Source organism: Girardinichthys multiradiatus, chromosome 6, assembly GCF_021462225.1.
Source record: "Girardinichthys multiradiatus isolate DD_20200921_A chromosome 6, DD_fGirMul_XY1, whole genome shotgun sequence".
In the NCBI taxonomy this organism is placed as follows: domain Eukaryota; kingdom Metazoa; phylum Chordata; class Actinopteri; order Cyprinodontiformes; family Goodeidae; genus Girardinichthys; species Girardinichthys multiradiatus.
In genome coordinates this window covers 28,610,553-28,625,579 of record NC_061799.1, presented here as the reverse complement: position 1 = coordinate 28,625,579, position 15,027 = coordinate 28,610,553, and the positions used below count along the sequence as shown (strand labels likewise).

Sequence of the window (15,027 nt, the reverse complement as noted above, 5' to 3'; positions counted from 1 at the left end):
GACAGTTTTAATCCAGTCTGACAAATAACAGAGCACTTAGTTGACTGCAGGTTAACTGGTGGTTCCTAGAGTCTCTAAAAGTAGAATGAGAGGTTATCAGGCTCCTCTCCTGTGGAACCACCTCCCGGTTTTTGTCCGTGAGACAGACACCCTGTCTACTTTTAAGAATGGGCCTAAAATTAGGCTTTTTGATAAAGCTTATAGTTAGAGTGGCTTAGGTTATCCTGAGCTATCTAGTTATGCTGCTATCTAAGTTAGGCTTAGGCTGCTGGAGGACATAATGACTACTTTCACCCTCTTCGCTACATTCTCACACTACTCTCTAATTCTGCATTATTTGCTGTTATTTCAGTTTTTAACTTTATGTTCTCCCTCTTTTCTCTTCCTAGAAGCTACACCTGGCCTGACTCTGTGTCTACCTGTGACACCTTTCTGGAGAGGGGCATCGTCCAAGCTTCTGCTGGCAACAACTTAATGCTCACCCTCTACCGATGATCCACATGGCCCTGTCTTTCAGTGTTTAACCCTTTCTCTCTCTTAGACATGGCGATTGACTGAGCTTTACTGTGACTAACTCTATGTGCTCTCTTTCTGACTCTAACCTTGAAAACTGGCTCAGAGTTTATCTGTTCATTCTTTCTAGGTGAAACGACTAAAGGAGCTACATCCATTAACATTTACTTTTCCTTCGCATAGAAAGTACTCCTGGATCAGTGCTTCTTTGTTCTCTTTGTGTCTTTGCTCTGTTTTCTCAAACGCCCAGTCGGTCGTGGCAGATGGCCGCTCACACTGAGCCTGGTTCTGCTGGAGGTTTCTTCCTGTTAAAAGGAGTTTTTCCTCTCCACTGTCACTACATGCATGTTCAGTATGAGGGATTGCTGCAAAGTCAACGCCAGTGACTGTCCACTGTCTCTACATGCTCATCCAGGAGGAGTGAATGCTGCAAGTCACTGACTGGATGCAATCTGCTGGGTTTCCTTAGATTGAAAACCTTTTTATCCAATTAGAATAAATAACTGAATCTGACTGCACTGTGAAGTGCCTTGAGACGACATGTGTTGTGTATTGGCGCTATATAAATAAAACTGAATTGAATTGAAAACTTTCCTTTTTGATAAAGCTTATTGATAGAGTCAGGAGTGTTTTTAGGGTCTCATAACATTGGGGGCTTTAGCCCAAATCCAAAATATTTAAATTTCAATAAGACAATTTATAGGTTAAAATAATATAGGACATATTGTACCAGTTCTCTGTCTCGGCTGGTTTTAGACTGATTGTAAATTATTGTGAATCAAACAAAAAAGGTTTGCAATAATTTTACTTTTTATTTTTGTTAGAAGCTGAATGAAGGATAAGGAGAAACCGAGTTTAGGACTGATGAAAAACCATTTTGCTGATGCAAATAATGACACATTTTTAAGTATTTAGAAAAGAACTTAATCTGAATTTTTGCTGACAAACGTTTTTCTTAAACTCAGAGATATTTACTTTGGACCAGATAAATGTGCTTCTTTTCTCATCTACATAAATGACCTTTTTTAAACATTACATTCTCATCAAAGTGTTCCTCTCCTGAGGCTCCATTGTCTCTATTCTTATATTTCAAAAAAGGAAAGTGGTATAAAGTTGATTTTCCTAAATCTTAGTCAAATGGTAAAATCCCAAAACACATTTATTTTATTATGCCAAGAGCTTTCGAAACATTTTATTAAAATTGTTCCTTCTTTTATGAACCTATTCTCTTTTATCGCCATCTTTTCAGCTCTTCATTCCACTTCTGGAGAAATTTGACCTGCCAAAAATAATAAATGAAACATTTTTCAACACAGTCTTTTGTTCTGCATGTGAGACATTAGTGCAGTTCTTACTATTTAACAACCCACCTTGAACCGCCACCTTAACGTGGTGGAGGGGTTTGAGTGCTCAAATGATCCTAGAGGCTATGTTGTCTGGGGTCTAAATGCCCCTGGTAGGGTCTCCCATGGCAAACAGGCTCTAGGTGATGGGTCAGACAATGAGTGGTTCAAGAATCCCTCATGAGGACCAAAATATCAAGGCACGTGACGGAGCCGGGGTCCCACCCTGGAGCCAGGGCTGGGGTCAGGACTCGTCGGAGAACGCCTGGTGGCCGGGTTGCTCCTCGCGGGACCCGGCCGGGCCAAGCCCAAACGAGAGATGCGAGGCCATCCCCCAGTGGGGGACCGGTGCAAAGAGGATTGGGTGGCGGACGAAGGTGGAGACCTCGGCGGCCCGATCCCCGGATGCTTAGGCTGGCTCTAGGGACGTGGAATGTCACTTCGCTGGGGGGGAAGGAGCCTGAACTTGTGCGGGAGGTCGAGAGATATCGACTAGAAATAGTCGGGCTCACCTCCACGCACAGCGTGGGCTCTGGAACCCATCTCCTTGAGAGGGGTTGGACTCTCTTCTACTCTGGAGTGGCCCACGGGGAGAGGTGGCGGGCTGGTGTGGGTTTGCTTGTTGCCCCCCAGCTCAGCCATCTCGTGTTGGGGTTTACCCCAGTGGATGAGAGGGTCGTATCCCTGCGCCTTCGGGTTGGGTGGAGGTCTCTGGAAATGCCCCTCCCGGGGACTCCATTATTCTGCTGGGGGACTTCAACGCCCACGTGGGGAACGACAGTGACACCTGGAGAGGCGTGATTGGGAGGAATGGCCTCCCCGATCTGAATCCGAGTGGTGTTCTGTTATTGGGCTTCTGTGCTAGTCACGGATTGTCCATAACGAACACCATGTTCAAACATAAGGGTGTCCATCAGTGCACTTGGCACCAGGACACCCTAGGCAGTAGGTCGATGATCGACTTTGTTGTCGTATCATCAGACCTTCGGCCGCATGTTTTGGACATTCGGGTGAAGAGAGGGGCTGAGCTGTCCACTGATCACCACCTGGTGGTGAGTTGGATCCGCTGGAGGAGGAGAAAGCCGGACAGACTTGGCAGGCCCAAGCACATAGTGAGGGTCTGCTGGGAACGCCTGGCGGAGCCCTCGGCCAGGGATGTATTCAACTCCCACCTCCGGGAGAGCTTCGACCAGATCCCGGGGGATGTTAGGGACATAGAGTCCGAGTGGACCATGTTCTCCGCATCTATTGTGGATGCTGCTGCCCGTAGCTGCGGCCGTAAGGTCTGCAGTGCCTGTCGCGGCGGAAATCCCAGAACCCTGTGGTGGACACCGGCAGTAAGGGATGCTGTCAAGCTGAAGAAGGAGTCCCATGTGGTTGGCTTGTGGGACTCCTGAGGCGGCTGACGGGTACCGTGAGGCCAAGCGTGCTGCGGCCCAGGCTGTGGCATAGGCAAAAACTCGGGCCTGGGAGGAGTTCGGTGAGGCCATGGAGAAGGACTACCGGTTGGCCTCGAAGCGATTCTGGCAAACCGTCCGGCGCCTCAGGAGGGGGAAGCAGTGCTTCGCCAACACTGTTTATAGTGGGGGTGGGAGACTGCTGACCTCGACTGAGGACATTATCGGGTGGTGGAAGGAGTACTTCGAGGATCTCCTCAATCCTGCCATCACGCAATCCGTGGTGGAAACAGAGGGGACTCGGGGTTGGACTCTTTCATCACCCAGGCTGAAGTCACAGAGGTGGTTAAAAAGCTCCGCGGTGGCAAGGCTTTGGGGGTGGATGAGATCCGCCCTGAGTACCTCAAGTCTCTGGATGTTGTAGGGCTGTCATGGTTGACATGCCTCTTCAACATTGCGTGGCGGTCGGGGACAGTGCCTCTGGACTGGCAGACTGGGGTGGTGGTCCCCCTACATAAGAAGGGTGACCGGAGGGTGTGTTCCAACTACAAGGGGATCACACTCCTCAGCCTCCCTGGTAAGCCCTACGCCAGGGTATTGGAGAGGAGAATCCGACCAATAGTCGAACCTCGGCTTCAGGAGGAGCAATGTGGTTTTCGTCCCGGCCGTGGAACACTGGACCAGCTCTATACCCTCTACAGGGTGCTCGAGGGTTCATGGGAGTTTGCCCAACCGGTTCACATGTGTTTTGTGGACCTGGAGAAAGCATTCGACTGTGTCCCTCGTGATGCCCTGTGGGGGGTGCTCCAGGAGTACGGAATCGGGGGCCCTTTATTAGGGGCCGTCCGGTCCTTGTACGAGCGGAGCAAGAGTTTGGTCCGCATTGCCGGCACTAAGTCGGACCTGGTCCCGGTGCATGTTGGACTCCGGCCATCCGGGAGGGGCTCGGAGTAGAGCCGCTGCTCCTCCACATCGAGAGGAGCCAGTTGAGGTGGCTCGGGCATCTATACCGGATGCCTCCTGGACGCCTTCCTCGGGAGGTGTTCCAGGCACGTCCCACCGGGAGGAGGCCCAGGGGACGGGCCAGGACACACTGGAGGGACTATGTCTCTCGGCTGGCCTGGGAACGCCTTGGGCTCCCCCTGGAGAAGCTGGAGGAGGTGTCTGGAGAGAGGGACGTCTGGGCATCTCTGCTGAGTCTGCTGTCCCCGCGACCCGGTCCCGGATAAGCGGAAGACGACGAGTACGAGTATGAGTTACTATTAAACACTTTGAGAGGAAAGGGTGTTAAGTTGGGGTGTTTAAAATATAGCATAGAGCCTCATCCTGGACCTCATTAGTACTAATATTACAGTTATTAATAACTGTATACGTATGGTATGTATGTCTCACCTTCAGTAAAACTATATCCTTGTTTAATTAGTTTAGTTTATATAATATTACATGTGTAATTCAGAAAAATAAAATAGTTAATCAATGGTCCACCTGTGATTAATTGCTATGATTTATTTCTTAATTATGCTGCATCCTTAAACCCAGAGCTTTATGTTTAGAATCACCACAGAAGATATGAAAGAGAAGAGGGAGGTTTACTTTTGCTCTTTCTACTATGTCTTACTGGAACCAGAAGATATTTTCCTGGTTTATTGAGCAATACTTTTTTCTGTCTACATGTAGAACTAGACTATAAGAACGGCTGCAGCAATGAGATGCAATCTGTTGATCTGAAGGACCTTTTAATGTGTTCAGCTACGTTAGGATTAAATGCTTTTATTTTGACTAAAATAAAGGACCAGATATTTTCACATTATGATGCAAATCCGTCTAGAAGCTCACAGAGAAAGTTGCTACTGTTTTCTATCACAGACACATCATTTAACTTCACCTGTAGCTCAGGTGAAAGTCCCTCATCATGACTCTGAAGATGCTCATTAGAGTGAACCTCCACCTCATGTCTTGCTGGGTGAATAAGTGATTAGCTGTAACTTACAATTAGCCCATTCTGAGTCACCATTCAGGTTGTACCGCTATCTTCATCTGGGTTATACCGCTCTGCTTCCACCTGTTCCTGAACACACACACTCACCAGCCTCCCACTCTCTGGTTGGCTCCACGGTTGCTCTAAGATGAGCCCTGTTCGAGGCGCTCAGTGCACCTTTTCAGGTAATGAAGGAGGCAGGTCAACTGGGACTGAACTGCTGTTCTGGACTCCTCCAGAATGGAGTCTGTCTCTGGCTGTGCGAGTAGTTGCGCATTCGTAGTGCTGTGAGTGCGCAAATAGCTATTTTTTGTCTTCTCCTTTTAACTCATTGTCAGGTTAGGTTAAGCGGGACCTGCTTATATGGAACACAATTGAAAAAATCTGATTGTTTTTAAATAAAAATGTGAAGTCCAATACCATTTTGTGGCTGCATCTTTTTATTACTCTAAATTTCTTCTATCAAGAAGTCCGGGGCTATTCAGAAAACATCCGGGACTTCCGCCCCGGAAGCCCAGGTCTAACTACGCGCCTGGATAGAGTGGCTTAGGTTACCCTGAGCTACTGTATCTCTATACTAATGCTGCTAGGGGCTTATGCTGCTGGAGGACATAATGACTACCTTTCCTCACTTTGCTAAATTCTCCTGCTACTCTCCGATTTTGGATTATTTGCTGTTATTTAAACTTTGAACTTTATGTTCTCCCTGTTTTGTCTCTTCGTAGAAGCTACACCTGGCCTGTGTCTCTGTGTTTAGCTGTAATACCTTCCTTGAGGGGGGGCATCGGCTGAGCTGCTGCAGCCAATGTCATGTTCTCCTATAGATGATACACTTGGCCCTGCCTTTGAGTGGTTAACCTGGGCTCTCTCCTAGACGTAGCTATTGGCTGAGCTTTTATTGCGAGTATATGCATACTCTCTCTCATCGTCTAGACTTGAAAACTGGCCCAAAGCTTATCTGCTTAGCTGTGTTTCTCTGATAGATGAAGCCACTAAGAAGAAACTACTACTGCCTTTAATGTTTTACTTTTCTTTCACATAGAAAGTACTCCTAGATTTGTGCTTCTGTGTTCTCTTGCTTGTATGCTCTGTTCTCTCAAACCCCCAGTAGGTCATTGCAGAAAAGGGAGTTTTCCTTTTCGCTGTCGCTACATGGATGCTCAGAATGAGGGATTGCTGCAAAGTCAACGACACAAAGCAAGTGACTACTCACTGTCACAACATCCTCACCCAGGAGTTTCCTTTATGTTTCTGATTATTTACAATGTACGTAGATTTTCAATCAAGGCATCAAAACAGTGAATAAACAGATATGCAATTATGTAGCAAACAAAAAATTGTGAAATAACTTTCAATATGTTCTATTTTAGAATCATTAAAGTAAGACGTTTATTTTAGTTTTGACCCCAAATGATCAACACAAAGATAACCGAAGAACCAAAATAGCAACCGTGTAAGATTTCTGCAACAGTTGTTTTTTTTAAGCATTTAAATAGTTGAAAACAGTTAATATATTTATACCTTTTTCAAATATACTGGCTATGACGTGAAACGGTATATAAACCAAGAAGCTTTCATCAACAAGTTGCAACAAGTAACTGAATGTCACAATGACTATGAACTTCTGGATGAATGCACGCATGTCAGTTTGGCCCCGCCCCCGGAAGTCCCCCAAGCCACACCCACCACATATTACCTGGTTGGAGGTGTTTCCTTTCTAAAGTGTGACAAACAGTGACGTGAAATTACTCTAGTTATCATTTACAGTGTTTGTGATGAAGAGGGATGCGCTACACAAGGCAGCCTTTATCCATCTCTGTTCGAGCAATAATTATGTGTTAAATACACAACAAATACAATTCAATTCAAAAATACAATAAACTTCCAATAAATGAGAGTCAGCACTGTTGCCTTGCAGCAAGAAGGTCCTGGGTTCAATTCCTGGCCTGGGGTCTTTCTGCGTGGAGTTTGCATGTTCTCCCCGTGCACGCGTGGGTTCTCACCGGCTACTTCGGTTTCCTCTCAAAGATAATGCCTGTTAGGTTAATTGGTAACTCTAAATTGCCCTTAAGTGTATGAATGAGTGTGTGAATGGTTGTTTGTGTGTTGCCCTGCGATGGACTGGCGACCTGTCCAGGGTGTACCCCGCCTCTCGCCCATAGACTGCTGGAGATAGGCACCAGCTCCCCCGTGATCCACTATGGAATAAGCGGTGGAAAATGACTGACTGACTAAATGAGAGTCCAGTAATTATATATTTTTAAGGTATGTTTATTTCTTATTTAAAAAAACATGAAATTCTTAAAAGGTACAAGTCAGACTCTTCCATTAAACTAATCAAACTCTATGTAGATATAGTTTGTTCCCTTTAGGAGACAATACCATTGTCCTTTATTTTTAATCTCTCTCTTAGCTTGTTGTGTTGTCACATAGGAATAATCTTTTTCACACGTGAATATTACATAAGGCTATTAAAGAAAAACATTTTTTATTACAGAGCAGTTTTTGCCTACTCTACAAGACGACTTGTCTGTTTTGCCTGTAGTTGACATCCTCCACAAGGTGGGCCAAAAAAAAAGTAGTTGAAGAAGAGGGTTGTTCACATACTTCTGTGTCCAAACATATTAACAGAAAATTGAGAGGAAGGAAAAAGTGTGAGAAAATGGCTGCACCAGTAACACGGCTAGCTGCTTCCTGATGGACGTTTACTTAGCTGGCTAAAGTCCTCATTTGAGATTAAGTGTGAAACGTTAGTGTGAAGTCAGTTATGACTGGGGATAAGTGAAACAAATTTCACTCTTTATACTATTCGAAGTGAGATATGTAATGGAAATTCTTTTATTAAGTGTTCCAAAGTGTATGATCTTTAGGTTACCTCACTCCTCAGAACATCTGTGTTAGAGGAGGAAGCTGTAAAAGCCATTATCAGAAGTTTAGTGGTCAAGACCCATCATTTAGGGTGATGCCTTTGAAAGAGCAGTTAGGTCTGCTCCTAGATAACTTTGTCACCTCTGAACCCAAGGAGGGTCTGGGCCATAAAACACAGACTCTGAAGTTGAGATAACACTGTCATGTTTGGTATAAATACTGTGTGTAACTGTTGATCGGGGCTCTGCTTAACTTACTTGCTCGGTGACAGAGTCATTCAAACGCTGAATGCCTTTGAATAAAACTTATAAAGACAAAGTCCGGATTTTCTCTTCTTGTGAGTCAACTTCTACCCACTTTGATAAGAAAATTCCACAACAGATACACACCACTGTATGTATAAATAGGATGCAATACTGACTCACTTGTCCACTAGCTTCAACCGATAAATCCTAAAGATTATGTCTGATTGTGCTTTTATTTGTCCACAGTGCAGAAATTGCCCACATTTGATTGAGACATTTATTACACTATCACAAATCTAATGTACAATGTTAAGAGGATATGCAATGTGGTTTAATTTGGAAAAAGTGAAACATGCATCATCTCAGTTGATTTGTATATAAGCAGGGCCCCCTAGTTTAAATGATTTTAGAGGTACTGCCTGTAGATTAAACAAAGACTTAAGAAAGCTGCAAGATTTGCAGTCATGCTGACAAAAATGCCCCAGAGGTATTTTTACGTTGGAACACCATCCATGCTCAAAGTGATGAAGCGCCAGGAGTTGCGTAATCCTTACTGGAGGTTAGGTAGACAGTTCATGATACCAAAAAGCAATTCATCTTCACAGCTGTCCCCTTTATCAAAGGCACACTGCAACGTCATCAAAGTCATTAATTGAATGTTGTGTTTGTTTCAAATAATGAAACACTTAAAGGAAGCCAAAGAGTTTATTTATTGAAAGAAAAAAGTGAAAATTTTGAAACTGTAGAAGTTCCATTCTGTAGCTGCCAAGAGTATACAGTATGAAACTAAGAAAAACTGCTTCAGTTAAAGCACACTACAGGGGAATACACAGCTGAGATTCAGTTTTGTTTCAGGAAATGAAGGTGAGTTTTACAAATAGCATTCTATGTACTTCTAAAGAATAATAATTAGCTACATTAAAGCAGTAATTAAGTACTAAGCCAGTTGCACTGTATTCAAAACAAACAGAAGCAAAAAATGAGAAAATACCAATAATTAAAAACCTTGTTACAGTACATAAGATTGTCTTGAATAAAAATCAATTTTTTCTACAGGCATCTTGATCTAAAACCAAAAAAATATATATATTAAGTTCTTCCTATGTCATTGAGAAGACATCTGTTAAATATTTTCTTAGGGAGCCTTAGGGACGAAAACAAGAGCAAAAAAGAACAAGCTAAAATGCCAATGTTTTTAATTTGGTAAAACATAAATTACATTGTAAAAAAATGAAGCTGTTTTTTTTAATAACGAGAAAATAAATATGAATTCCAGAATCTGCTGTTTATGGTCATTACTAAAGTCGGGCTTTGCCTTGCCATACATACGGTAATAAATTTATCTGCTAATAATTTAGTTTTATATATTTAACTCTAACAAGAGAAACAAATATCAGTATTGGCAACTTCCTCACAAGCATTCCCCCAGCTATGCTTGCAGGGGCAAACACAGAGGGCTACAATAAGCACTAAATATTACACCCGGAAGCTCGTGGTGGCCACTGATGTTCTACTTTGAAGAATGTTCTGCGATTGGTTGGTGTTTAGTCATTGTTTAGCTTCTGAATGCACATCTACAAATGACAGAGTATTAAAAGACACGAAAATCTGATTGTAAGAATCGTGTTCACTTGTGTTTGTCGGTGTTCTGCTCTTGATTGGGGTGCCTAATGTACTGGTTGTACATTGAATACAGGACTCCTACAAAAAAAGAAAGAAAGAAGAAACATAAGAAAATCTCACCTCTACACAACCAAGGACAGCACAAATTTAGACATCTTCAAGCAGTAAACTAAGCTCATGATAATTATCATCAACTTGCAGCAAGCGGAGAAAATTGCTTGCCATGTCATTTATCACCTTTAAAGTGTCTACAGCCTTCCCGCTTTTGTAATTACTCATGGACCAATATTGACGTACGCCATGGTTTTAAACATTTACCACTTTAAATCGCTGAAAACGTTATACAGTTCCTACAGTTTAAAGTTCTTTTAATGAGATGCCAGAGAAAGTACTGGAGTGAGTGGAGTTCTGTCAAGCTGTTTGAAGCATGGAGTCCCCTGAAAAGCCCCAACTCCAACATCCTCCCTCCTGTTGCAGCACACTGCAAGTCAGCTGGCTGAGCGAAGGTTCAGACACATTTCCAATGCTTACAGGAAAGACCAATTTAGTTAACTGGAAACATTTCCAACTAACATTAACTTGTAATAGTTATGTTACTCCACAAAGGGTAAAATAGCAAAAGGCCTAATATTCTGCACAATAAGCAAGTGTTTAGATTGCTTTGAAGATCCGCCACCCCAAAATGCAGCAGTGACCAGAGTTTTCTCAAAGTCATAGTAACGTAGCACTACCTGAACTCTCGTCTCCAAACCCCATTGCTGTGGACTTTTAGGTCATCTAGCTGAAAGATGGCTACTATGCTTTTCACTGACTTGCAAAAAAAATTAAAATTTATAAATATTCTATTAATTATGTATAAGTACAGTACAGGTATAATATTTATATATTTCTGCAAGTATGTCTAATAGCTAAAAAATGGTGTGGAGGTGTTCAATGAGGGCTTTAGAATGTCACTGCTGTGAATAAATCTAAAAACATTGCCTTATTTCTCCCTTTAAAGATCTGTTCAGTGCTCATAGAGTAGCTACAGAGCTATGCGTGCTTCATAAGCCCTAAAAATGCAGAACTTAAACACAGCTGCTGGAAGAACTGTAGAGGTGGAGCTAAGTTTCAGTTTGTGTTCACAAGCAGTCATGGAAAATTGTGGAACACATTTAAGTCTGGGAAAAGTCTTAAAATATACATGAGCTCCACAGGTCTGCTATGTCATCGCGAATTTAAACTTCTGTGCCGAGGCTAAGGCCTAAAGAATCACAGCCTAATTTAATCTTGCTTGTCAGTTGTGTAAAATTTGCCATGAAGACCAAACAGGTAACATCTCGTTTCTCCCAATCATTGATGTTTTTATATTTGGTGTAGACATGTGAATACATTCTGATGCACTGAAAAGGCACTGCTAATATAAAAATCAGCCACGATAAAGAAAAAGATAATCAAGGGTACATACCTATTGTGATGGCTCCAACCACAAAGCCTTGTGCAGCAACACGCATGTGGATCAGGTGAACTGACATTTTTGTGTCACCCCGATTTTTCATTTTATACAGCTGGTGTCCAACAATGGCAACAAATCCAGCCATTCCTGGCAAAATACAAAAGATTGCACACACATATACATACATTTTATATATATGAACAAAAAAAGTGTGAAACAACTGAAAATATGTTTTATATTCTAGATTCTTCAAAGTAGCCACCTTTTGCTTTGATTACGGCTCTGCACACTCTTGGCATTCTGTTGATGAGCTTCAAGAGGTAGTCACCTGAAATGGTTTTCCAACAGTCTTGAAGGAGTTCCCAGAGATGCTTAGCACTTGTTGGCCCTTTTCCCTTCACTCTGCGGTCCAGCTCACCCCAAACCATCTCAATTGGGTTCAGATCCGGTGACTGTGAAGGCCAGGTCATCTGGCACAGTACCCCATCACTCTCCTTCTCGGTCAAATAGACCTTACACAGCCTGGAGGTGTGTTTTGGGTCATTGTCCTGTTGAAAAATAAATGATGGTCCAACTAAACTCAAACCAGATGGAATAGCATGCCGCTGCAAGATGCTGTGGTAGCCATGCTGGTTCAGTATGCCTTCAATTTTGAATAAATCCCCAACAGTGTCACCAGCAAAGCACCCCCACACCATCACACCTCCTCCTCCATGCTTCACAATGAGTACCAGGCATGTAGAGTCTATCCGTTCACCTCTTCTGCGCCGCACAAAGACACGGTGGTTGGAACCAAAGATCTCAAACTTGGACTCATCAGACCAAAGCACAGATTTCCACTGGTCTAATGTCCATTCCTTGTGTTCTTTAGCCCAAACAAGTCTCTTCTTCTTGTTGCCTGTCCTCAGCAGTGGTTTCCTAGCAGCTATTTTACCATGAAGGCCTGATTCACACAGTCTCCTCTTAACAGTTGTTCTAGAGATGTATCTGCTGCTAGAACTCTGTGTGGCATTGACCTGTTCTCTGATCTAAGCTGCTGTTAACCTGCGATTTCTGAGGCTGGTGACTCGGATGAACTTATTGTCTGCAGCAGAGGTGACTCTTGGTCTTCCTTTCCTGGGGCGGTCCTCGTGTGAGCCAGTTTCTTTGTAGCAATTGATGGTTTTTGCGACTGCACTTGGGGACACTTTCAAAGTTTTTCCAATTGTTCGGACTGACTGACCTTCATTTCTTAAAGTAATGATGGCCACTCATTTTTCGTTACTTAGCTGCTTTTTTCTTGCCATAATACAAATTTTAACAGTCTATTCAGTAAGACTATCAGCTGTGTACTGTATCCACCTCCTGCACAACACAACTGATGGTCCCAACCCCATTTATAAGGCTTGAAATCCCATTTATTAAACCTGACAGGGCACACCTGTGAAGTGAAAACCATTTCAGGTGACTACCTCTTGAAGCTCATCAACAGAATGCCAAGAGTGTGTGGAGCAGTAATCAAAGCAAAAGGTGGCTACTTTGAAGAACCTAGGATATAAGACATATTTTCAGTTGTTTCACAGTTTTGTGTTCAGTAAATAATTCCACATGTGTTAATTCATAGTTTTGATGCCTTCAGGGTGAAGCTACAATATTCATTGTCATGAAAATAAAGAAAATTCCTTGAATGAGAAGGTGTGTCCAAACTTTTGGTCTGTACTGTGTGTATGTATATATATATATATATATATATATATATATATATATCAATAAGTAATTAAAATATCAAACTAGACACATTTTCCATACATAAAATTACAAAAAAATGAAATACTGTTAAATTCAAAACTGTACATCATTACTAAAAATATTAGACAATAATTCAACTGAAGAGTTCTGCCCTCAGTTAACAAGGCACAAAATATACTCACCCACTGGAACAAAGGGATTCTCCTTTACTTTCCGCATCAACTTCGAGTCATTCCCTTCTTCGTAAGATGACATGTTGACTCTAAAGTAGACAGAACAACAGCAGAAGAAATGTATATGCTTAAGTCAAGTCAGGTTTATTTATATAGCGCTTTTCAGCAACAAGGCACTCAAAGCGCTGTTCAGAACTTTGACAGTTCAGTAAAACTAGGAAACAATAAAGCAGGTTTAATGAATCTTATCTCTGGATATGCACAACCGGTCAAAACCGGTTTTGGATACACTCCCTCATTTAATGGTTTTCTTTATTTTATAACTATTTATGTGTTTATTCACTTTCATTCTGATGTCTTCAGTGAGAATCTACGTACAATGTAAATAGTCATGAAAATAAATAAACCACAAAATAAGAAACCTTTAATGAGTAATATATTTTGAACCTATATCCATGAACCCATAAAGAGGCCATAAACAAATTTTAAAGTTACAGCCTAAGTGGTTTTTATTTTTTCAAGCTAAGCATGACCTGTTGGAAGGTTACATGAAGGGCGGAGACTGATTATTTATAAAGCAGGCAATAACAAAGCAGGCAATAACCACATATACCAGTTGTTTTTGGTTTAAAAAACGTTTTTTTTTTTTTTCCCCAACATGCTGAATTGCAATTTAAAGCTCAAACAGCCCCGGAAACAGAAAACGTTAAAAACAAAACGTTGATAATCGGCCGTTTTACCAGATAACATCACAGTCTTTATCTTCAGTACGGAAAAGATCTTACCTACGTTGATTTAGTGGAGCTTTGTGAGGAAATTGTCTGATAAGCTTCGTGTGCGCTGCCAACCACGGTTTACACGGAAGTAATAACTAGCCGCCAAGGCTCTGATGTAACTGTCTCTTACGCAGTGCCGACGTAAGGCTCCCACGTGGTCAGTTTAAGGTTAGTAAGAAAAATTGGAAATCCAACAATCGCCGTGCGAATTGATCATTCTTTGAGCTAGCAAGCTCAGTTTATACTAAATGTAAGAATAAATGTTAAGATAAAATACTAATAGAGCAACCATTAAATGAATGGTAAATGGCCTGCACTTTTATAGCGCTTTATCAAGTCCCCAGAGACCCCAAAGTTCATACACACAGTGGTGAGCTACAATGTAGCCACAGCTGCTCTGGGGCACACTGGCAGAAGTCAGGCTGCCATACAACTGGCGTCACCAAGCCCTCTCACCACAATCAGCAGACAAGGAAGGTCAAGTGTTTTGCTCAAGGACACAAGGACTGAGACAGACAGAACAGGGGCTCGAACCGGCAGCCCACCGGTTACAGGACGTATGCGTGGGGCGACGAGCACAACCCTTAAATGAATAAAACCATCAGTTGAAAGTTTTATTCATTTAGTCATATCCTATTTTGATTGGTAAACGTGACTTATAATTGAGATGATAATAATATTATTCATTCATGTTTTTCCTGATGAGACAAAAAACATTTTTAATCGATTGCATCAGTCAATCATAGCAGAAAAGACAAATTCGTCACGAGTGCAATTAATTACGTGATGTCTTAAAAGCAGCACCGGTTTGCGTGCTAGGCTCCACCCCCAGCTAGAACTTCAGTACAAATCCGATGTCCTTTAAGTATGGCGTCCCTTCTGGGACAAATGTTAAATGGCGAAGGCAAAAGATCCCTTTCTCCTGACCTAGATTAGTTAACGTCTGTA

At 42.4% G+C, this 15,027-nt stretch overlaps 1 protein-coding gene across 2 annotated transcripts; it reads right to left on the bottom strand.

Moving 5' to 3' along the window:
* Positions 1-9,035: 9,035 nt before the first annotated feature.
* Positions 9,036-14,234, bottom strand: higd1a (HIG1 hypoxia inducible domain family, member 1A). Of its 2 annotated transcripts, none has more exons than XM_047367250.1 (4): positions 14,089-14,234; positions 13,313-13,392; positions 11,415-11,549; positions 9,036-10,045 (listed from the first exon to the last, which is right to left on the bottom strand). In XM_047367250.1, the coding sequence occupies exons 2-4, from the start codon at positions 13,383-13,385 to the stop codon at positions 9,972-9,974; spliced, it is 282 nt and encodes a 93-aa protein (XP_047223206.1). In that variant the 5' UTR covers positions 13,386-13,392; positions 14,089-14,234; the 3' UTR covers positions 9,036-9,971. The 2 variants fall into 2 exon arrangements, with proteins under 2 accessions (XP_047223206.1, XP_047223207.1); XM_047367251.1 differs by having other exon boundaries at positions 14,093-14,219.
* Between the last annotated feature and the right edge of the window lie 793 nt (positions 14,235-15,027).

Coding starts and splice junctions, on each gene's coding strand:
- higd1a (XM_047367250.1), bottom strand. CDS start 13,385: ATGTCATCTTACGAAGAAGGGAATGACTCGAAGTTGATGCGGAAAGTA. Junction 11,550..13,312: donor GAATCCCTTTGTTCCAGTGG/GTGAGTATATTT, acceptor GTATTTTGCCAG/GAATGGCTGGATTTGTTGCC. Junction 10,046..11,414: donor GGTTGGAGCCATCACAATAG/GTATGTACCCTT, acceptor CTTTTTTTGTAG/GAGTCCTGTATTCAATGTAC.